The sequence below is a fragment of the Tachyglossus aculeatus genome, chromosome 22 (assembly GCF_015852505.1).
Source record: "Tachyglossus aculeatus isolate mTacAcu1 chromosome 22, mTacAcu1.pri, whole genome shotgun sequence".
In the NCBI taxonomy this organism is placed as follows: domain Eukaryota; kingdom Metazoa; phylum Chordata; class Mammalia; order Monotremata; family Tachyglossidae; genus Tachyglossus; species Tachyglossus aculeatus.
The window spans coordinates 57,607,066-57,631,991 of record NC_052087.1 but is presented as its reverse complement, the minus strand read 5'-3'; the positions used below and the strand labels follow the sequence as shown (position 1 = coordinate 57,631,991).

The window sequence follows — 24,926 nt, the reverse complement described above, 5'->3', positions numbered from 1 at the left end:
GCTTCACTCCCCTGGGCCTCAGTGACCTCATCTGGAAAATGGGGATGAAGACTGCGAGCCCTCCCATGGGACCACCTCTCCAGCGCTTAGAACAGTGCTGTGCACATAGTAAGCGCTTAGCAAATACCGCTAGTAATAATAATAATGGGCAAGTCGCTTCACTTCCCTGGGCCTCAGTGACCTCAGCTGGAAAATGGGGGTGAATAATAATAATAATAATAAGAATATTGGCATTTATTAAGCGCTTACTATGTGCAAAGCACTGTTCTAAGCACTGGGGAGGTTACAAGGTGATCAGGTTGTCCCATGGGGGGCTCACAGTCTTCATCCCCATTTTCCAGGTGAGGTAACTGAGGCCCAGAGAAGTGAAGTGACTTAATAATAATAATAATAATGAAATCTGTGAGCCCCCCCCCCCCCCCCCCCCACCGTGGGACAACCTCTCCAGCGCTTAGAACAGTGCTGTGCACGTAGTAAGCGCTTAGCAAATGCCACTAGCAATAATAATGATGGGCAAGTCGCTTCACTTCCCTGGGCCTCAGTGACCTCATCTGGAAAATGGGGGTGAAGGCTGCGAGCCCTCCCATGGGACCACCTCTCCAGCGCTTAGAACAGTGCTGTGCACATAGTAAGCGCTTAGCAAATGCCACTAGTAATAATAATAATGGGCAAGTCGCTTCACTCCCCTGGGCCTCAGTGACCTCACCTGGAAAATGGGGGTGAAGACTGCGAGCCCTCCCATGGGACAACCTCTCCAACGCTTAGAACAGTGCTGTGCACATAGTAAGCGCTCAACAAATGCCACTAGTAATAATAATAATGGGCAAGTCGCTTCACTCCCCTGGGCCTCAGTGACCTCATCTGGAAAATGGGGGTGAAGACTGCGAGCCCTCCCATGGGACCACCTTTCCAGCGCTTAGAACAGTGCTGTGCACATAGTAAGCGCTTAGCAAATGCCGCTAGTAATAATAATAATGGGCAAGTCGCTTCACTCCCCTGGGCCTCAGTGACCTCATCTGGAAAATGGGGATGAAGACTGCGAGCCCTCCCATGGGACCACCTCTCCAGCGCTTAGAACAGCGCTGTGCACGTAGTAAGCACTTAGCAAATACCGCTAGTAATAATAATAATGGGCAAGTCACTTCACTTCCCTGGGCCTCAGTGACCTCAGCTGGAAAATGGGGGTGAATAATAATAAGAAGAAGAATATTGGCATTTATTAAGCGCTTACTATGTGCAAAGCACTGTTCTAAGCACTGGGGAGGTTACAAGGTGATCAGGTTGTCCCATGGGGGGCTCACAGTCTTCATCCCCATTTTCCAGGTGAGGTAACTGAGGCCCAGAGAAGTGAAGTGACTTAATAATAATAATAATAATAATGAAATCTGTGAGCGCCCCCCCCCCCCCACCGTGGGACAACCTCTCCAGCGCTTAGAACAGTGCTGTGCACATAGTAAGCGCTTAGCAAATGCCACTAGTAATAATAATGATGGGCAAGTCGCTCCACTCCCCTGGGCCTCAGTGACCTCATCTGGAAAATGGGGATGAAGACTGCGAGCCCTCCCATGGGACCACCTCTCCAGCGCTTAGAACAGTGCTGTGCACATAGTAAGCGCTTAGCAAATGCCACTAGTAATAATAATAATGGGCAAGTCGCTTCACTCCCCTGGGCCTCAGTGACCTCATCTGGAAAATGGGGGTGAAGACTGCGAGCCCTCCCATGGGGCAACCTCTCCAGCGCTTAGAACAGCGCTGTGCACGTAGTAAGCGCTTAGCTAATGCCACTAGTAATAATAATAATGGGTAAGTCGCTTCACTTCCCTGGGCCTCAGTGACCTCATCTGGAAAATGGGGATGAATAATAATAATAATATTGGCATTTATTAAGCGCTTACTATGTGCAAAGCACTGTTCTAAGCACTGGGGAGGTTACCAGGTGATCAGGTTGTCCCATGGGGGGCTCACAGTTTTAATCCCCATTTTCCAGATGAGGTAACTGAGGCCCAGAGAAGTGAAGTGACTTAATAATGATAATAATGAAATCTGTGAGTGCCCCCCGCCCCCCACCGTGGGACAACCTCTCCAGCGCTTAGAACAGTGCTGGAGAGCACTGTTATATATAATAATATTATATATTATTAATATATAATATTGATATTATCTAATTATTATAATAATGATGAAATTATTATTATTTCATTGATAATAATGAAATCTGTAAGCACCCCCAACCGTGGGACAACCTCTCCAGCGCTTAGAACAGTGCTTTGCACATAGTAAGTGCTTAACAAATGCCACTAGTAATAATATCATAATATTAATAATGGGCAAGTCGCTTCACTCCCCTGGGCCTCAGTGACCTCACCTGGAAAATGGGGATGAAGACTGCGAGCCCTCCCATGGGGCAACCTCTCCAGCGCTTAGAAGAGTGCTGTGCATGTAGTAAGCGCTTAGCAAATGCCACTAGTAATAATAATGATGAGCAAGTTGCTTCGCTTCCCTGGGCCTCAGTGACCTCATCTGGAAAATGGGGATGAAGAATAATAATAATAATATTGGCATTTATTAAGCGCTTACTATGTGCAAAGCACTGTTCTAAGCGCTGGGGAGGTTCCAAGGTGATCAGGTTGTCCCATGGGGGGCTCACAGTTTTAATCCCCATTTTCCCCCCCCTGCCCCCACTGTGGGACAACCTCTCCAGTGCTTAGAACAGCGCTTTGCACATAGTAAGCGCTTAGCAAATGCCACTAGCAATAATAATGATGGGCAAGTCGCTTCACTTCCCTGGGCCTCAGTGACCTCATCTGGAAAATGGGGGTGAAGGCTGCGAGCCCTCCCATGGGACAACCTCTCCAGCGCTTAGAAGAGTGCTGTGCACATAGTAAGCGCTTAGCAAATGCCACTAGCAATAATAATGATGGGCAAGTCGCTTCACTTCCCTGGGCCTCAGTGACCTCACCTGGAAAATGGGGGTGAAGACTGCGAGCTCTCCCATGGGACCACCTCTCCAGCGCTTAGAACAGCGCTGTGCACATAGTAAGCGCTTAGCAAATGCCACTAGCAATAATAATGATGGGCAAGTCGCTTCACTTCCCTGGGCCTCAGTGACCTCATCTGGAAAATGGGGGTGAAGGCTGCGAGCCCTCCCATGGGACAACCTCTCCAGCGCTTAGAAGAGTGCTGTGCACATAGTAAGCGCTTAGCAAATGCCACTAGCAATAATAATGATGGGCAAGTCGCTTCACTTCCCTGGGCCTCAGTGACCTCATCTGGAAAATGGGGGTGAAGACCGTGAGCCCTCCCATGGGACCACCTCTCCAGCGCTTAGAACAGTGCTGTGCACATAGTAAGCGCTCAGCAAATGCCACTAGTAATAATAATAATGGGCAAGTCGCTTCACTCCCCTGGGCCTCAGTGACCTCATCTGGAAAATGGGGGTGAGGACTGCGAGCCCTCCCATGGGACCACCTCTCCAGCGCTTAGAACAGCGCTGTGCACGTAGTAAGCGCTTAGTCGATTGAAGAGGAGGGAGGAAAGGGGGGGAAGGGGCGGACGGGGGGCCGGTCCCTGAGGGGCCGTTATCCCTCGGCAGCTTCTCGGCACGGAAGGCGGCGGTGCACGCGGCCCTGTGCGACAACGTGGACACGCGCGCGGTCCTGGAGGAGCTGCGGGCCCTCGTCAGCCACACCAACTACTACTTGGCCGCCAAGAAGGCCGACCGGGCGGCGCCCAACCGCCTCCTGCTCCGGGGAGTCGGCGTCTACATCACTCACATGCTCAAGGTACGGGCGGCGGCCGGGCCCGGGAGGGACGGCCTCGGCGGCCCGTTAGAGGCCGCGTGGCAACGGCCCCAAGCGCTTAGGCCGGCGCTCTGCACACGGTAAGCGCTCCGTAAATACGATTGAATGAATGAATAATAATAATAATGGCATTTATCAATCAATCAATCAGTCAATCAGTCGTATTTATTGAGCGCTTACCGTGTGCAGAGCACTGGACTAAGTGCTTGGGAAGCTCTGCATGAATAATAATAATAATAATAATAACGGCATTTATTAATCAATCAATCAGTCAATCAGTCGTATTTATTGAGCGCTTACCATGTGCAGAGCACCGGACTAAGTGCTTGGGAAGCTCTGCATGAATAATAATAATAATAATAATAACGGCATTTATCAATCAGTCAATCAATCGTATTTACTGAGCGCTTACCGTGTGCAGAGCGCCGGACTAAGCGCTTGGGAAGCTCTGCACACGGTAAGCGCTCAGTAAATACGATTGAATGAATGAATAATGGTAAGAATGGCATTTATTAATCAATCAATCGTATTTATTGAGCGCCTACCGTGTGCAGAGCACCGGACTAAGCGCTTGGGAAGTCCAAGTGGGCAGCATCTAGAGACGGTCCCTACCCGACGGCGGGCTCACGGTCTAGAAGGGGGAGACAGACAACAAAACCAAACATATTAACAAAATAAAATAAATAGAATAGATATGTACAAGTAAAATAAATAAAGGAATAGAGTAATACATACGTACAAATGTATAGACGTGTATACGGTTTGTCCTCACCGTGGTCAGCGTTGTCGTGGTGTGCTCCCGCCAGCCCGGGGCGCTTACTACGTGCAAAGCACTGTTCTAAGCGCGGAGGAGGTTGCAAGGCGATCAGGTTCATTCAGTCAATCGTATTTATTGAGCGCTCACTGTGTGCAGAGCACTGGACTAAGCGCTTGGGAAGTCCAAGTCGGCAACATAGAGGGACGGTCCCTACCCAACAGTGGGCTCACAGTCTAGAAGGGGGAGACAGAGAACAAAACAAAACATATTAACAAAACAAAATAAATAGAATAAATATGTACAAGTAAAATAGAGTAATAAATATGTACAAACATATATATACACATATCAATCAATCGTATTTATTGAGCGCTTACTATGTGCAGAGCACTGTACTAAGCGCTTGGGAAGTCCAAGTTGGCGACATATAGAGATGGTCCCTACCCAACAGTGGGCTCCCAGTCTCGAAGGGGGAGACAGAGAACAAAACCAAACATATTAATAAAATAAAATAAATAGAATAGACATGTACAAGTAAAATAAATAAATAAATAGAGTAATAAATATGTAAACATATATATATATACATATATATATATAGTACAGTGCTCTGCACACAGTAAGCGCTCAATAAATATGATTGATTGATTGATTGATTGTCCCACAGGGGGCTCACAGTCTTCATCCCCGTTGTACAGATGAGGGAACTGAGGCCCAGAGAAGTGAAGTGACTTGCCCAAAGTCACCCAGTTGACAATTGGCGGAGCTGGGATTCGAACCCATGACCTCTGACTCCAAAGCCCAGGCTCTTTCCACTGAGCCACGCTGCTTCTCAATAGAGCCCGGGCCCGGGAGTCAGAAGGACCTTTAAGACTGTGAGCCCACTGTTGGGTAGGGACCGTCTCTATGTGTTGCCAACTTGGACTTCCCAAGCGCTTAGTACAGTGCTCTGCACTCAGTAAGCGCGCTAGAGGCCCCAATCAATCAATCGTATTTATTGAGCGCTTACTGTGTGCAGAGCACTGGACAAAGCGCTTGGGAAGTACAAGTTGGCAACATAGAGAGACGGCCCCAAGCGCTTAGTCCAGTGCTCTGCACACAGTAAGCGCTCAATAAATACGATTGAATGAATGAATAGAGCCCGGGCCCGGGAGTCGGAAGGACCTTTTAGACTGTGAGCCCACTGTTGGGTAGGGACCATCTCTACGTGTTGCCAACTTGTACTTCCCAAGCGCTTAGTCCAGTGCTCTGCACACCGTAAGCGCTCAATAAATACGGTTGAATGAATGACTAGAGTCATTCTAGAGTCACAGTCTAGAAGGGGGAGACAGAGAACAAAACAAAACATATTAACGAAATAAAATAATTAGAATAAATATGTACAAATTAGAGTAATTTGTCAGCTGTGTGACTTTGGGCAAGTCACTTAACTTCTCTGTGCCTCAGTTACCTCATCTGGAAAATAGGGATTCATTCATTCATTCAATCATATTTATTGAGCGCTTACTGTGTGCAGAGCACTGTACTAAGCGCTTGGGAAGTACAAGTTGGCAACATATAGGTCCCTACCCAACAGTGGGCTCACTGTGAGCCCCCCGTGGGACAACCTGATCACCTTGTAACCTCCCCAGCGCTTAGAACAGTGCTTTGCACACAGTAAGCGCTTAATAAGTGCCATTATTATTATTACTATGATTATAAGGATTGGGTCCAGCTGATTATCTTGTATCTACTCCAGCCCTTAGAAAAGTTCTTGGCACATAGTAAGCGCTTAACAAATGCTATTATTATTATTACTATGATTATAAGGATTGGGTCCAGCTGATTATCTTGTACCTACTCCAGCTCTTAGAACAGTTCTTGGCACATAGTAAGCGCTTAACAAATGCTATTTATTATTATTATTATTATTATTATTATTATTATTATTATTATTATTATTATTAGAATCGGGGGCCCAGATCTCCGGGACACAGTCGCGCAGGTGTGTCCAGGCAGCACCCCCCGTTGGCATCCAGTCCCGGCCTGGGCTTCCGTCAGGGTCGTCCAGAAGGGAGCCCGGGCACCTCACCATTCATTTATTTATTCATTCATTCAATGGTATTTATTGAGCGCTTACCGTGTGCAGAGCACTGTACTAAGCTCTTGGGAAGTCCAAGGTGGCAACATAGAGAGACGGTCCCTACCCAACAGCGGGCTCACAACCCTGGGGTCCGGATCGTTTGGCGGGGAGGGTCTCCCCCACTGTCCGCTGCAGCCTCTTCTGTCTCCCCCAACACCAGGTCTTCGGTGCCGTGGAGGGCGAGGAGGTTCTCGGCTTCCCCGTGGCCGGGAGCGGGCCCAGCCTAAACGTGAGTATGGACCGAACACCTACGGCGTGCAAAACGCTGCACTGAGCGCTGCGGAGAGTACAGTGAAGCAGCGTGGCTCAGTGGGAAGAGCCCGGGATAGGGAGTCAGAGGTTATGGGTTCAAATCCCGGCTCCACCAATTGTCAGCTGCGTGACATTGGGCAAGTTGCTTCACTTCTCTGGGCCTCAGTGACCTCATCTGTAAAATGGGGATTAAGACTGTGAGCCCCCCGTGGGACAACATGATCACCTTATAACCTCTCCAGCGCTTAGATTTTAGAGATGAGGGAACTGAGGCCCGAAGAATAATAATTATGGTATTTGTTAGCACTTACTACATGCTAGGCACTGTATTAAGCGCTGCGGTGGATACAAGTCCCTGTCCCACTTGGGGCTCACACCATTGATCCCCATTTTACAGATGAGGGAACTAGGCCCAGAGATTAATATATATATATATATATATATATATATATATATATATATATATATATATATATATATATATATATTTATATATATATATATATATATATATATATATATATATAAATAATAATATGGTATTTGAGAAGCAGTTACGAAGCAGCGTGGCTCAGTGGAAAGAGCCCGGGCTTGGGAGTCAGAGCTCGTGGGTTCGAATTCCGGCTCCACCAATTGTCAGCTGTGTGACTTTGGGCAAGTCACTTCACTTCTCTGGGCCTCGGTTCCCTCATCTGAAAATGGGGATTAAGACTGTGAGACCCCCCCGTGGGACAACCTGATCACCTTGTAACCTCCCCAGCGCTTAGAACAGTGCTTTGCACATAGTAAGCGCTTAATAAATGCCATCATCATTATTATTATTATTGCTATTATGCTTTGCACATAGTAAGCGCTTAATAATGCCATCATTATTGTTATTATGATTACAGTGGTTAGTAGACACGGTCCCTGCCCTCAAGGAGCACTTAGAACAGTGCTTTGCACGTAGTAAGCGCTTAATAAATGCCATTATTATTAATCAGTCAATCAATCGTATTTATTGAGCGTTTACTGTGTGCAGAGCACTGTACTAAGTGCTTGGGAAGTGCAAGTTGGCAACATATAGAGACATTCATTCATTCAGTCAGTCGTATTTATTGAGCACTTACTGTGTGCGGAGCACTGTACTAAACGCTTGGGAAGTCCAAGTTGGCAACATCTAGAGACGGTCCCTACCCAACAGCGGGCTCCCAGTCTAGAAGGGGGAGATGGAGAACAAAACCAAACATACCAACAAAGTAAAATAAATAGAATAGATATGTACAAGATAAATAAATAAATAAATAGAGTAATAAATATGTACAAATCTGTATTACAGCTTACTGTGTGCAGAGCACTGTGCTGAGCGCTGGGAGAGTTAATTAGTGGAGGTGGTTTAGTGGATGTGACGGGCACGAGGATCAGTTACCATCAGGAGTACATACAAAAGTTAGTACAGTGCAAGTGCTCAGTCCAGTGCTCTGCACACAGTAAGCGCTCAATCAATACGATTGAATGAATGAATGAATCATCATCATCATCATCAATGGTATTTATTGAGCGCTTACTGTGTGCAGAGCACTGTACTAAGCGCTTGGGAAGTCCAAGTTGGCAACATCTAGAGACAGTCCCTACCCAACAGTGGGCTCACAGTCTAAAAGGGGGAGACAGAGAACAAAACCAAACATACTAACAAAATAAAATAAATAGAATAGATATGGACAAGTAAGATAAATAAATAAATAGAGTAATGAATACGTACAAACATATACACATATATCCCCATTCATATATATATATATGTATTCACATATATCCCTCAATCCCCATTCAATCAATCAATCAATCGTATTTAGTGAGCGCTTACTGTGTACAGAGCACTGTTCTAAGCGCTTGGGAAGTACAAGTTGGCAACATATAGAGACGGCCCCTACCCAACAGTGGGCTCACAGTCTAGAAGGGGGAGACAGAGAACAAAACATACTAACAAAATAAAATAAATAGAATAGATATGTACAAGTAAAATAAATAAATAAATAGAGTAATAAATCTGTACAAACATATAGACATATATACAGGTGCTGTGGGGAAGGGAAGGAGGTAAGATGGTGGGGGATGGAGAGGGAGACGAGGGGGAGAGGAAGGAAGGGGCTGAGTGTAGGAAGGCCTCCTGGAGGAGGTGAGCTCTCAGTAGGGCCTTGAAGGGAGGAAGAGAGCGAGCTTGGCGGATGGGCAGAGGGATTGGGGGCATTCCAGGCCCGGGGGAGGACGTGGGCCGGGGGTCGACGGCAGGACGGGCGAGAACGAGGCCTAACGGGGAGGAGATTAGCGGCGGAGGATCAGAGGGTGCGGGCTGGGATGGAGAAGGACAGAAGGGAGGGGAGGTAGGAGGGGGCCAGGGGATGGATGGACAGCCTGGAAGCCCAGGGTGAGGACTTTCTGCCTGATGCGCAGATTGATTGGCAGCCACTGGAGATTTTTGAGGAGGGGAGTAACATGCCCAGAGCGTTTCTGCACAAAGACAATCCGGGCAGCAGCATGAAGTATGGATTGAAGTGGGGAGAGACACGAGGATGGGAGATCAGAGAGAAGGCTGAATGCGATCGAATGAATAAACACCCAGTAAATACGATCGTTCGATGGATTGCTTCTCTCCTAGCTGGAGGCCACCGTCATGCCGTACCTGCAGGTCCTGTCGGATTTCCGAGAAGGCGTCCGCAGGATCGCTCGGGAGCAGAGAGGTGAGGCTGGAGGCCTGGGAGGGTGGGCCGGGGCGGGGGGTCTTTGCCCGTTGTCCGGAGGGAATCGCTGCTCCCTTTCCCGCCTCAGCCCTCCCTGGGACCGCGGCTTTCCCGTCCCCTCCCCTCGACCCGATTTCTCCCCTCCAAACGTCACCGTCGATCAATCAATCGTATTTATTATTAATAATAATAATAATAATAATGGCATTTATTAAGCGCTTACTATGTGCTCAGCACTGTTCTAAGCACCGGGGAGGTTAACAAGGTGATCAGGTTGTCCCACGGGGGGCTCACAGTCTTCATCCCCATTTGACAGATGAGGGCACTGAGGCCCAGAGAAGTGAAGTGACTTACCCATGGTCACACAGCTGATAAGTGGTGGAGCCGGGATTTGAACCCGTGACCTCAGACTCCAAAGCCCGGGCTCTTTCCACTGAGCCACACGGCTAGTCTAGAAGTCTATATACACCTGTATATATGTTTGGACATATTTATTACTCTATTTATTTATTTATTTTACTTGTGCCTATCTATTCTATTTATTTTATTTTGTTAATATGTTTGGTTTTGTTCTCTGTCTCCCCCTTCTAGCCTGTGAGCCCGCTGTTGGGTAGGGACCGTCTCTAGATGTTGCCAACTTGGACTTTCCAAGCGCTTAGTACAGTGCTCTGCACACCGTAAGCGCTCAATAAGTACGATTGATTGATTGATAGAAGGGGGAGACAGAGAACAAAACCAAACATATTAACAAAATAAAATAAATAGAATAGATATGTACAAGCAAAATAAATGAATAGAGTAATATTTATTACTGTATTACTATATTACTTGTATTATATTACTATACTATATTACTAATTACTATATTACTAATTATATTATATATTACTAATTATATTACTATATATTACTATATACTATAATAGAGAAGACGTCGCCGTCTTCTCCCAGCTTCCCTGCTGCTTTCGTTCATTCATTCAATCGTATTTATTGAGCGCTTACTATGTTCAGAGCACTGTACTAAGCGCTTAGAAAGTCCAAGTTGGCATCATAGAGAGACGGTCCCTACCCAACAGCGGGCTCACAGTCTTCCGGGCGGTTGTCCCAGTGGCCGTCCAGGCTGACTGGAAGCTCGTGAGAATAATAATAATAATAATAATAACAACAACAATAATAATAATGGTATTTGTTAAGCGCTTACTATGTGCAAAGCACTGTTCTAAGTGCTGAGAAGCAGTGGCTTAGTGGCAGGAGCCCAGGCTTGGGAGGCAGAGGATGTGGGTTCTAATCCCGCCACTTAGCTGTGTGACTTTGGGCAAGTCACTTCACTTCTCTGGGCCTCAGTTCCCTCATGTGTAAAGTGGGGATTAAGACTGTGAGCCCCACGCGGGACAACCTGATTACTTTGTATCCACCCCAGCGCTTAGAACAGTGCTTGGCACATAGTAAGTACTTAACAAATACCGGAATTATCAATGGGGGCAGGAAATGTCTGTTCACTGTTGTATTGTAGTAATAATACTAATATTGAGAAGCAGCGTGGCTCAATGGAAAGAGCATGGGCTTGGGAGTCAAACCAAATCCCGGCTCCACCAATTGTCAGCTGTGCGACTTTGGGCCAGTCACTTCACTTCTCTGGGCCTCAGTTACCTCATCTGTAAAATGGGGATGAAGACTGTGAGCCCCATGTGGGACAACCCGATTACCTTGTATCTACCTCAGCGCTTAGAACAGTGCTTGGCACATAGTAAGCACTTAATAAATGCCATTATTATTATTCTTATTACAAGTCGGCAACACATAGAGACGGTCCCTAGCCAACAGGGGGCTCACAGTCTAGAAGGGGGAGACAGATGACAAAACAAAAATAATAAATACAATTCATTCATTCAGTCGTATTTATTGAGCGCTTAGTGTGTGCAGAGCACTGGACTAAGCGCTTGGGAAGTCCAAGTCGGCAACTCATAGAGACGGTCGCTACCCAGCAGCGGGCTTACAGTCTAGAAGGGGGAGACAGATGACAAAACAAAAATAATAAATACAATTCATTCATTCAGTTGCATTTATCGAGCGTTTACAGTGTGCAGAGCACTGTACAATTCATTCATTCATTCAATCGTCTTTATCAAGCGCTTACTGTGTGCACAGCACTGTACTAAGCGCTTGGGAAGTCCAAGTCGGCAACACATAGAGACGGTCCCTACCCGACAGCGGGCTCACTGTCTAGAAGGGGGAGACAGACGACCAAACAAAAATAATAAATACAGTTCATTCATTCCTTCATTCAATCGTCTTTATCGAGCACTTACAGTGTGCAGAGCACTGTACAATTCATTCATTCATTCAATCGTATTTATCGAGCACTTACTGTGTGCAGAGCACTGTACTAAGCGCTTGGGAAGTCCAAGTCGGCAACTCATAGAGACGGTCCCTACCCAACAGCGGGCTCACAGTCTAGAAGGGGGAGACGGACGACAGAACAAAAATAATAAATACAATTCATTCATTCAATTGCATTTATCGAGCGCTTACTGTGTGCAGAGCACTGTCCTAAGCGCTTGGGAAGTCCAAGTCGGCAACACATAGAGACGGTCCCTACCCGACAGCGGGCTCACCGTCTAGGAGGGGGAGACAGATGACCAAACAAAAATAATAAATACAATTCATTCATTCATTCAGTCATATTTATTGAGCGCTTACTGTGTGCAGAGCGCTGGACTGAGCGCTTGGGAAGGACAAGTTGGCCAGGATTGAATTGCCAATTTGGACTTCCCAAGCGCTTAGTACAGTGCTCTGCGCACAGTAAGCGCTCAATAAATACGATTGATTGATTGATTGATTGAATGAGGGCGGGAGTGCCAAGGGCCTGGGGGAGACGCCCCCCGACTGACCCCCCGCGCGCTCTCTCTTGGGCCGAGGCAGTTCCAGAAGTGCTCCAGCTGAGCGACACCCTCAGGGACGACGTCCTCCCGGACCTGGGCGTCCGCTTGGAAGACCACGAAGGTAGGGCTAGCCGTCCGCGCCGCCGGACTTCGGCCCCGACGCTGCGCTAAACCTCGTGCCCGGCCCCGGCGGTGATGCGAAATAAGCAGATCGATCGATCAATCGTACTTACTGAGCGCTTCCTGTGTGCAGAGCGCTGGACTAAGCGCTTGGGAAGTCCAAGTTGGCAACATCTAGGGACGGTCCCTACCCAAAAGTGGGCTCACGCTGTTTCTGAGCAGCAGCGTGGCTCAGTGGGAGGGAGCCCGGGCTTTGGAGTCGGAGGTCATGGGTTCAAATCCCGGCTCCGCCAGTTGTGTGACTCTGGGCGAGTTACTTAACTCCTCTGGGCCTCAGTTCCCTCATCTGGAAAACGGGGATGAAGACTGTGAGCCCCCCCGCCGTGGGACAACCGGATCACCTGGTAACCTCCCCAGCGCTTAGAACGGTGCTTTGCACATAGTAAGCGCTTAATAAAACGCCATCATTATTATTATTTTTCACGTGAGGAAACCGAGGCCCAGAAGTCCGGTGGCTTTCCCAAGGTTGCACAGCAGGGTGGTGGCAGAGCCGGGATTGAAGCTTCTTCCTCACAGGCCCGGGCGCTTTCCACTTGGCCGCCCCAATCCAACTCGTACTTCCCAAGCGCTTAGTCCAGTGCTCTGCACACAGTAAGCGCTCAATAAATATGATTGAATGAACAGCTTGGCCACTGTGACTTTGGGGAAGTCACTTCACTTCTCCGTGCCTCGGTTACCTCATCTGTAAAATGGGGATTAAGATTGTGAGCCCTCCGTGGGACAACCCGATCACCTTGTAACCTCCCCAGCGCTTAGAACAGTGCTTTGCGCATAGTAAGCGCTTAATAAATGCCATCGTTCATTCAGTCGTATTTATTGAGCGCTTACTGTGTGCAGAGCACTGGACTAAGCGCTTGGGAAGTACAAGTTGGCAATATATAGAGACGGTCCCGACCCAACAGTGGGCTCACAGTCCATTCATTCATTCATTCATTCATATTTATTGAGCGCTTACTGTGTGCAGAGCACTGTACTAGGTGCTTGGGAAGGACAAGTTGGCAACATATAGAGACGGTACCTACCCAACAGTGGGCTCACAGTCCATTCATTCATATTTATTGAACGCTTACTGTGTGCAGAGCACTGTACTAGGCGCTTGGGAAATACAAGTTGGCAACATATGGAGGATGGTCCCTACCCAACAGTGGGCTCACAGTCCATTCATTCATTCATTCATTCATATTTATTGAACGCTTACAGTGTGCAGAGCACTGTACTAGGCGCTTGGGAAATACAAGTTGGCAACATATAGAGGACGGTCCCTACCCAACAGTGGTTTCACAGTCCATTCATTCATTCATTCATATTTATTGAACGCTTACTGTGTGCAGAGCACTGTACTAGGCGCTTGGGAAGGACAAGTTGGCAACATATAGAGACGGTCCCTACCCAACAGTGGGCTCACAGTCTATTCAGTCATTCATTCATTCATATTTATTGAATGCTTACTGTGTGCAGAGCACTGTACTGGGCGCTTGGGAAGTACAAGTTGGCAACATATAGAGGACGGTCCCTACCCAACAGTGGGCTCACAGTCTAGAAGTCTTAGTAAATGCCGTCAGCCACACCGGCCCAGAGCGGGGGCTTCTTATTTATTTTACTTGTACCTATCTATTCTATTTATTTTATTTTGTTAGTATGTTTGGTTTTGTTCTCCGTCTCCCCCTCCTAGACTGTGAGCCCGCTGTTGGGTAGGGATCGTCTCTATATGTTGCCAACTTGGATTTCCCAAGCGCTTAGTCCAGTGCTCTGCACACAGTAAGCGCTCAATAAATACGACTGATTGATTGATTGGGACCCGGGCGGCGGCGGAGTAGGAGAGTTGACCACAGCCCTGGGCATCGCGGCGGGAGGAAGCGGGCATCGTAGGCCGTAGACCCCGCCGGGCGGGCACGGAGGGAGGGGTGGGGATGGGCGTCCTCCCACCACCCTCCTGTGCTCCAGGGCTTCCCACTGTCGTCAAACTGGTGGACCGTGTCACCTTACTCCGCGAGAGAGAAGAGAAGAAAAAGGTGGGCCGCCCCCTCTCCCCTCCTCCTTCCCTTTCCTCCCACCCCCGCCACGGGCATCCCCGGGGGGCAACCTGATCACCTCGTGACCTCCCCAGCGCTTCGAACGGTGCTTGGCACGTAGTAAGCGCTTAATAAATGCCACCATCATTAGTATTATTCTCCAGTTCCCGTTCCCCTCAGCTGGGATGGCCCAAATTCATTCATTCATTCATTCAGTCGTATTTATTGAGTGCTTACGGTGTGCAGAGCACTGGACTAAGCGCTTGGGAAGTCCAAGTTGGCAACATATAGAGACGGTCCCTCCCCAACAGTGGGTTCACGGTTTAGAAGGGGGAGACAGACAACAAAACAAAACCTATGAACAAAATGAATAGAATAAATATGTACAAGTAAAATAGAGTAATCAATATTCATTCATTCAATCGTATTTATTGAGCGCTTACGGTGTGCAGAGCACTGGACTAAGCGCTTGGGAAGTCCAAGTTGGCAACATATAGAGACAGTCCCTCCCCAGCAGCGGGTTCACAGTCTAGAAGGGGGAGACAGAGAACAAAACAAAACCTATGAACAAAATGAATAGAATAACTGTGTACAAGTAAAATAGAGTAATAAATATTCATTCATTCAATCGTATTTATTGAGCGCTTACGGTGTGCAGAGCACTGGACTCAGCGCTTGGGAAGTCCAAGTTGGCAACATCTAGAGACGGTCCCTCCCCAACAGCGGGTTCACAGTCTAGAAGGGGGAGACAGAGAACAAAACAAAACCTATGAACAAAATGAATAGAATAACTATGTACAAGTAAAATAGAGTAATAAATATTCATTCATTCAATCATATTTATTGAGCGCTTACGGTGTGCAGAGCACTGGACTAAGCGCTTGGGAAGTCCAAGTTGGCAACATATAGAGACAGTCCCTCCCCAACAGCGGGTTCACAGTCTAGAAGGGGGAGACAGACAACAAAACAAAACCTATGAACAAATTGAATAGAATAACTGTGTACAAGTAAAATAGAGTAATAAATATTCATTCATTCAATCGTATTTATTGAGCGCTTACGGTGTGCAGAGCACTGGACTCAGCGCTTGGGAAGTCCAAGTTGGCAACATCTAGAGACGGTCCCTCCCCAACAGCGGGTTCACAGTCTAGAAGGGGGAGACAGACGACAAAACAAAACATATTAACAAAATGAATAGAATATGTACAAGTAAAATAGAGTAATAAATATTCATTCATTCAGTCATATTTATTGAGTGCTTACGGTGTGCAGAGCACTGGACTAAGCGCTTGGGAAGTCCAAGTTGGCAACATATAGAGATGGTCCCTTCCCAACAGCAGGTTCACAGTCTAGAAGGGGGAGACAGACCACAAAACAAAACCTATGAACAAAATGAATAGAATAAATATGTACAAGTAAAATAAAGTAATAAATATTCATTCATTCAATCGTATTTATTGAGCGCTTACTGTGTGCAGAGCACTGGACTAAGCACTTGGGAAGTCCAAGTTGGCAACATATAGAGACGGTCCCTCCCCAACAGTGGGTTCACAGTCTAGAAGGGGGAGACAGAGAACAAAACAAAACCTATGAACAAAATGAATAGAATAACTATGTACAAGTAAAATAGAGTAATAAATATTCATTCATTCAATCATATTTATTGAGCGCTTACGGTGTGCAGAGCACTGGACTAAGCGCTTGGGAAGTCCAAGTTGGCAACATATAGAGACGGTCCCTCCCCAACAGCGGGTTCACGGTCTAGAAGGGGGAGACAGACAACAAAACAAAACCTATGAACAAAATGAATAGAATAAATATGTACAAGTAAAATAGAGTAATAAATATTCATTCATTCAATCGTATTTATTGAGCGCTTACGGTGTGCAGAGCACTGTACTAAGCGCTTGGGAAGTCCAAGTTGGCAACATATAGAGACGGTCCCTCCCCAACAGTGGGTTCACAGTCTAGAAGGGGGAGACAGACGACAAAACAAAACATATTAACAAAATGAATAGAATATGTACAAGTAAAATAGAGTAATAAATATTCATTCATTCAGTCGTATTTTTTGAGCGCTTACGGTGTGCAGAGCACTGTACTAAGCGCTTGGGAAGTCCCCGCCCAAATCGGGGGGATGGGATAGAGCAGGCCCGACGGGTGGGCAAGGAAGGTCGCCAAATTGGGACGGCCCAAGCCCCTTCCCCATCCGGGCGCGCAAGACCCCCTTCCCGTCCGCCTCAGTGCCCCCCACCCGTTGCCGTGGGGATGGGATGGACACTGTGGCGGTTTTCCAGGCTGAAGAGGAGAAGAGGAGGAGGAAGGACGAGGCGGCCAGGAAGAAGCAAGAACAAGAAGTAAGCGGGCACGGGGGGGCACGGCCCATGGAGGACGTCCCAGTCCTCCCTCCATTGCTGTGGAAGCAAGCAGGCCGAGGCGGGAGGTTATTAATCGCTCCGGAGTAATAATAACGATGGCATTTATTAAGCGCTTACTATGTGCAAAGCACATGTATATATGTTTGTACATATTTATTACTCTATTTTGCTTGTGCATAGCTATTCTATTTATTTTATTTTGTTAGTATATTTGGTTCTGTTCTCTGTCTCCCCCTTTTAGACTGTGAGCCCACCGTTGGGTAGGGATGGTCTCTATATGTTGCCAATTTGTACTTCCCAAGCGCTTAGTCCAGTGCCCTGCACGTAGTAAGCGCTCAATAAATACGATTGATGATGATGTTCTAAGCGCTGGGTGCTTCCTGTGGGCAGAGCACTGTACTAAGCGCTTGGGGAGGGTACAGCCTGACAGTTGGCGGGCGTGGAAACGAAGAAGCGGGAAGTTATCAATCAGTCACTCCGTCAATCGTATTTAATTCATTCATTCAGTCAATCAATCAGTCGTATTTATTGAGCGCTGACTGTGTGCCGAGCACTGGACTAAGCGCTTGGGAAGGACAAGTTGGCAACACATAGACACGTAGAGACAGTCCCTCCCCATCAGTGGGCTTATCGTATTTAATTAGCGCTTATTGTGTGCAAAGCGAGAGCTTCCCTGACTAAACCGTCTCTGTATGTTGCCGGCTTGTACTTCCCAAGCGCTTAGTACAGTGCTCTGCACACAGGAAGCGCTCAATAAATATGATTGAATGAATGAATAAATGAGAAGCAGCGTGGCTCTGTGGAAAGAACCCGGGCTTGGGAGTCCGAGGTCATGGGTTCAAATCCCGGCTCCGCCAATTGTGAGCTGGGTGACTTTGGGCAAGTCACTTCAATCAATCAATCGTATTTATTGAGCGCTTAATGTGTGCAGAGCACTATACTAAGCGCTTGGGAAGTCCAAGTTGGCAACAGATAGAGACAGTCCCTACCCAACAGTGGGCTCACAGTCTAGAGGAGTAGAAGAAAAGAAAAGAAGGTTTAGTCAGGGAAGCTCTTGCTTTGCACACAGTAAGTGCTCAATAAAGATGATTGAATTCCTTCAATCAATTAATCGTATTTATTAAATGCTTACTGTGTGCTGAGCACTGGACTAAGCGCTTGGGAAGTCCAAATTGGCAACATATAGAGACGGTTTAGTCAGGGAAGCTCTCGCTTTGCACACAGTAAGAGTAGAAGAAGAGAAAAGAAAAGAAGGTTTACTCCGGGAACGTCTCGCTTTGCAGACAGTAAGTGCTCAATAAAGATGATTGAATTTATTCATTCATTCAGTCGTATTTATTGAGCGCTTACTGTGTGCAGAGCACTGGACTAAGCGCTTGGGAAGTCCAAATTGGCAACACATAGAGACGGTTTAGTCAGGGAAGCTCTCGCTTTGCACACAGTAAGAGTAGAAGAAAAGAAAAGAAGGTTTACTCCGGGAAGGTCTCGCTTTGCACACAGTAAGCGCTCAATAAAGATGATTGAATTCATTCATTCATTCAATCAATTAATCTTATTTATTGAGTGCTTACTGTGTGCAGAGCACTGGACTAAGCGCTTGGGAAGTACAAATTGGCAACATATAGAGACGGTTTAGTCGGGGGAGCTCTCGCTTTGCACAAAGTAAGAGTAGAAGAAAAGAAAAGAAGGTTTACTCTGAGAAGGTCTTGCTTTGCACACAGTAAGCGCTCAATAAAGATGATTGAATTCATTCTTTCATTCTTTCAATCATATTTATTGAGCGCTTACTGTGTGCAGAGCACTGGACTAAGCACTTGGGAAGTCCAAATTGGCAACATATAGAGATGGTTTAGTCAGGGAAGCTCTCGCTTTGCACACAGTAAGAGTAGAAGAAAAGAAAAGAAGGTTTACTCCGGGAAGGTCTCGCTTTGCACACAGTAAGTGCTCAATAAAGATGATTGAATTTATTCATTTATTCAGTCATATTTATTGAGCGCTTACTGTGTGCAGAGCACTGGGCTAAGCTCTTGGGAAGTCCAAACTGGCAACATATAGAGACAGTTTAGTCAGGGAAGCTCTTGCTTTGCACACAGTAAGAGTAGAAGAAAAGAAAAAAAGGTTTACTCCGGGAAGGTCTCGCTTTGCACACATTAAGCGCTCAATAAAGATGACGGAATTCATTCATTCATTCAATCGTATTTATTGAGCGCTTACTGTGTGCAGAGCACTGGACTAAGCGCTTGGGAAGTCCAAATTGGCAACATATAGAGACGGTTTAGTCAGGGAAGCTCTCGCTTTGCACACAGTAAGAGTACAAGAAAAGAAAAAAAGGTTTACTCCGGGAAGGTCTTGCTTTGCACACAGTAAGCGCTCAATAAAGATGATTGAATTCATTCATTCATTCAATCAATTAATCTTATTTATTGAGTGCTTACTGTGTGCAGAGCACTGGACTAAGTGCTTGGGAAGTCCAAATTGGCAACATATAGAGACGGTTTAGTCGGGGAAGCTCTCGCTTTGCACACAGTAAGAGTAGAAGAAAAGAAAAGAAGGTTTAATCTGGGAAGGTCTCGCTTTGCACACAGTAAGCGCTCAATAAAGATGATTGAATTCATTCAATCAATCAATCGTATTTATTGAGCGCTTACTGTGTGCAGAGCACTGGACTAAGCGCTTGGGAAGTCCAAGTTGGCAACATATAGAGATGGTTTAGTCAGGGAAGCTCTCGCTTTGCACACAGTAAGAGTAGAAGAAAAGAAAAGAAGGTTTACTCCGGGAAGGTCTCGCTTTGCACAGAGTAAGTGCTCAATAAAGATGATTGAATTCATTCAATCAATCAATCAATCGTATTTATTGAGCGCTTACTGTGTGCAGAGCACTGGCCTAAGCGCTTGGGAAGTCCAAATTGGCAACATATAGAGACGGTCCCTACCCAAAAGTGGGCTCACAGTCTAGAAGGGGGAGAGCTTCACTTCTCTGGGCCTCAGTTCCCTCATCTGGAAAATGGGGATGAAGACCGTGAGCCCCCGGTGGGACAACCTGATCACCTTGTAACCCCCCCAGCGCTTAGAACGGTGCTTTGCGTATAGTAAGTGCTTAATAAATGCCGTTATGATTGTATGAAGGGGGAGAGCGTCCCGAGATGGACGGGATCGAGAGTGGGGTGAACCCCCATAACCGGCTGTTCCTGCCTCTCCCTCAGGCTGCTAAGCTGGCCAAGATGAAGACCCCCCCAAATGAGCTGTTCCTGGCGGAGGGGGACAAGTACTCGATGTTCGACGAAAACGTGAGTGCCCCGCGGCCCCGCTGACCCCCCGGAAGCCCACCGCGATCCTCAGGGAAACGGGCAGGGGTCTAAGTCGAGTTAAGCGCTCAATAAATACCAACAGGACCAGCCTCTCCTGGGCTGCGGGGATGCCCGTCAGCCGGACGGCCGGCTTCCCCGCTCGCCCACCTCGCCGCGCAGCCGGCCGGGTGATGGGCATCCCCGTAGCCCAGGAGAGGCTGGTCCTGATCGTATTTACTGAGCGCCTAACTTGACTTAGATGAGCGTGTTTTGGCCCCGTCGTCAAGAGGACTAATTCTCTGGAGACGATATGATACGATACGATATAGTACGATACGTGACTTAGATGAGCGTGTTTTGGCCCCGTCGTCAAGAGGACTAATTCTCTGGAGACGATATGATACGATACGATATCGTACGATACGTGACTTAGATGAGCGTGTTTTGGCCCCGTCGTCAGGAGGGCTAATTCTCTGGAGACGATATGATACGATACGATATCGTACGATACGATACGTACGATACGATACGATAAATACGATTGACTGGAGACGACACTAGTGCTAGGAAAAGTCCAGGGAAAACGTGGAAGAGGCAGACCGACAGCCAGATAATAATAATAATAATAATTTTGGTATTTCATTGATTCAAATTCATTCATTCTTTCAGACTGTGAGCCCACTGTTGGGTAGGAACTGTCTCTATATGTTGCCAACTTGTACTTCCCAAGTGCTTAGTACAGTGCCCTGCACACAGTAAGCACTCAGTAAATACGATTGATTGATTCAAATATTTATTTATTTATTTTACTTGTACATATCTATTCTATTTATTTTATTTTGTTAATATGTTGTGTTTTGTTCTCTGTCTCCCCCTTCTAGACTGTGAGCCCACTGTTGGGTAGGGACCGTCTCTACATGTTGCCAACTTGTACTTCCCAAGCGCTTAGTATAGTGCTCTGCACACAGTAAGCGCTCAATAAATACGATTGATTGATTCAAATATTACTCTATTTTACTTGTCCATATCTATTCTATTTATTTCATTTTGTTAATGTGTTGTGTTTTGTTCTCTGTCTCCCCCTTCTAGACTGTGAGCCCACTGTTGGGTAGGGACTGTCTCTACATGTTGCCAACTTGTACTTCCCAAGCGCTTAGTATAGTGCTCCGCACACAGTAAGCGCTCAATAAATACGATTGATTGATTGATTCATTCATTCAATCGTATTTATTGAGCACTTACTGTGTGCAGAGCACTGGACTAAGCGCTTGGGAAGGACAAGTTGGCAACATCTAGAGACGGTCCCTACCCAACAGCGGGCTCACAGTCTAGGAGGGGGAGACAGACAAAAAAACAAAACATATTAACAAAATAAAATAGAATAAATACATACCAATAAAATAGAGTAATAAATAAGTACAAACATATATACATATATACAGGTGCTGTGGAGAGGATTCATTCATTCATTCAATCGTATTTATTGAGCGCAGACTGTGTGCAGAGCACTGGACTAAACGCTTGGGAAGTCCAAGGCTGCAACATATAGAGACGGTCCCTACCCAACAGCGGGCTCACAATCAATCAATCAATCAATCAATCAATCAATCGTATTTATTGAGTGCTTACTGTGTGCAGAGCACTGTACTAAGCGCTTGGAAGTCCAAGTGGGCATCATCTAGAGACAGTCGCTACCCAGCAGTGGGCTCACAGTCTAGGTGGGGGAGACAGACAACAAAACAAAACATATTCACAAAATAAAATAGAATAAATATGTACCAATAAAATAGAGTAGTAAATACATACAAACATATACATATATACAGGTGCTGTGGGGAGGATTCATTCATTCATTCAATCGTATTTATGGAGCACTTACTGTGTGCAGAGCACTGTACTAAGCGCTTAGGAAGTCCAAGTCGGCGACATAGAGAGACGGTCCCTACCCAACAGCGGGCTCACAGTCTAGGAGGGGGAGACAGACGACAAAACAAAACATATTAACAAAATAAAATAGAATAAATACGTACAAATAAAATAGAGTAATAAATACGTACAAACATATATACAGGTGCTGTGGGCAGGATTCATTCATTCATTCAATTGTATTTATTGAGCGCTTACTGTGAGCAGAGCACTGTACTAAGCGCTTGGGAAGTACAAGTTGGCAACATCTAGAGATGGTCCCTACCCGACCGCGGGCTCACAGTCTAGAAGATGATGATAATACTGTGGGCAGAACACTGTACTAAGCGCTTGGGAGGGGACAAGAGAACAATATAGCAGACACATTCCATGCCCACAATGAGCTTACAGTCTAGAGAGGGAGACAGACATTAATAGAAATAATAAATACATTTATTTCAGTCTCCCTTTCTCCCCGGCGACCACCCGGATCCTCTGTGGCAACTGGGGCCCCATGTCATTGAGTCCCAGGGGTCACGGTGCCTGGTTCCGCCTCATTGTAATAATAATAATAATAGTGGTATTTGTTAAGCGCTTACTATGTGCAAAGCACTGTTCCAAGCGCTGGGGAGGTTACAAGGGGATCAGGTTGTCCCACGGGGGACTCACAGTCTTCATCCCCATTTTCAAGATGAGGAAACTGAGGCCCAGAGAAGTGAAGTGACTTGCCCAAAGTCACAGAGCTGACAAGTGGTGGGGCCGGAATTTGAACCCACGACCCCTGACTCCAAAGCCCGGGCTCTTTCCACTGAGCCATGCTGCTTCCCTGACTTAGTAGATGTGTCCCCTGCCCACAAAGAGCTTACAGTCTAGCCTGTGAGCCCACTGTTGGGTAGGGACCGTCTCTCTGTTGCCAACTTGGCCTTCCCAAGCGCTTAGTCCAGTGCTCTGCACACAGGAAGCGCTCAATAAATACGATTGATGGATTGATTGATTTTATTTTGTTAGTACATTTGGCTTTGTTGTCTGTCTCCCCCTTCTAGACTGTGAGCCCGCTGTCGGGTAGGGACCGTCTCTAGATGTTGCCAACTTGGGCTTCCCAAGCGCTTAGTCCAGTGCTCTGCACACAGCAAGCGCTCAATAAATACGGTTGATTGATTGATTTTTATTTTGTTAGTATGTTTGGTTTTGTCGTCTGTCTCCCCCTTCTAGACTGTGAGCCCACTGTTGGGTAGGGACCGTCTCTCTATGTTACCAACTTGGCCTTCCCAGTGCTTAGTCCAGTGCTCTGCACACAGGAAGCGCTCAATAAATACGATTGATGGATTGATTGATTTTATTTTGTTAGTACGTTTGGCTTTGTTGTCTGTCTCCCCCTTCTAGACTGTGAGCCCGCTGTCGGGTAGGGACCGTCTCTAGATGTTGCCAACTTGGGCTTCCCAAGCGCTTAGTCCAGTGCTCTGCACACAGCAAGCGCTCAATAAATACGGTTGATTGATTGATTTTTATTTTGTTAGTATGTTTGGTTTTGTCGTCTGTCTCCCCCTTCTAGACTGTGAGCCCACTGTTGGGTAGGGACCGTCTCTCTATGTTACCAACTTGGCCTTCCCAGTGCTTAGTCCAGTGCTCTGCACACAGGAAGCGCTCAATAAATACGATTGATGGATTGATTGATTTTATTTTGTTAGTACGTTTGGCTTTGTTGTCTGTCTCCCCCTTCTAGACTGTGAGCCCGCTGTCGGGTAGGGACCGTCTCTCTATGTTGCCAACTTGGACTTCCCAAGCGCTTAGTCCAGTGCTCTGCACACAGGAAGCGCTCAATAAATACGATTGATTGATTGATTGATTGATTTTATTTTGTTAGTATGTTTGGCTTTGTTGTCTGTCTCCCCCTTCTAGACTGTGAGCCCGCTGTCGGGTAGGGACCGTCTCTCTATGTTGCCCAGTTGGCCTTCCCAAGTGCTTAGTCCAGTGCTCGGCACACAGTAAGCACTCAATAAATACGATTGATTGATTTTATTTTGTTAGTACGTTTGGCTTTGTTGTCTGTCTCCCCCTTCTAGCCTGTGAGCCCACTGTGGGGTAGGGACCGTCTCTCTATGTTGCCAACTTGGACTCCCAGTGCTCTGCACACAGTAAGCGCTCAATAAATTTGATTTATTGATTGATTTGAGGAAGGAGGGCGTTGTTGGCCGGAGGTCGGGGCGAGAGGGGAGAGGCCAGAGGGCCGACTGTGGCCCCTGGCCCCGAAAGGGAGGCGGCCGGCGGGGGCGGAGGGGTGATGGACGCGGGCGCTCTGTGTTGCAGGGTTTCCCCACCCACGACGCGGAGGGCAAGGAGCTGAGCAAGGGCCAGGCCAAGAAACTGAGGAAGCAGTACGAGCTGCAGGAGAAGCTCTATAAGGAATATCTGCAGATGGTCCAGAACGGAGGCCCCGTCTGAAGCCCGACTCCGTCCCGGACCCCAGACCCCCCCCCCCCGATCCTCGCTCGACGCCCCAATAAACTCGTTCCGAATCCCGCCTGCCGCCTGTCAATCAATCAGTCATAATTATTGAGCACTTACTGTGTGCAGAGCACTGGACTAAGCGCTTGGGAAGTCCTCCCCACGAGCCGAACGAACGAACCCTAAC

The 24,926-nt window shown here is 47.0% G+C and overlaps 1 protein-coding gene across 1 annotated transcript in view; it reads left to right on the top strand.

Annotated features, from left to right (window-relative positions):
* The window catches only part of CARS1 (cysteinyl-tRNA synthetase 1), a 77,138-nt gene extending 52,327 nt beyond the window's left edge, over positions 1–24,811 (top strand). The window contains exons 15-22 of the mRNA XM_038764258.1: positions 3,593–3,782; positions 6,840–6,908; positions 9,570–9,651; positions 12,574–12,654; positions 14,658–14,725; positions 17,023–17,082; positions 20,306–20,389; positions 24,602–24,811. Coding sequence (XP_038620186.1) covers positions 3,593–3,782; positions 6,840–6,908; positions 9,570–9,651; positions 12,574–12,654; positions 14,658–14,725; positions 17,023–17,082; positions 20,306–20,389; positions 24,602–24,736 — 769 coding nt within the window. The 3' untranslated portion in view covers positions 24,737–24,811. The remainder of the gene's footprint in view (positions 1–3,592; positions 3,783–6,839; positions 6,909–9,569; positions 9,652–12,573; positions 12,655–14,657; positions 14,726–17,022; positions 17,083–20,305; positions 20,390–24,601) is intronic.
* Positions 24,812–24,926: the final 115 nt, after the last annotated feature.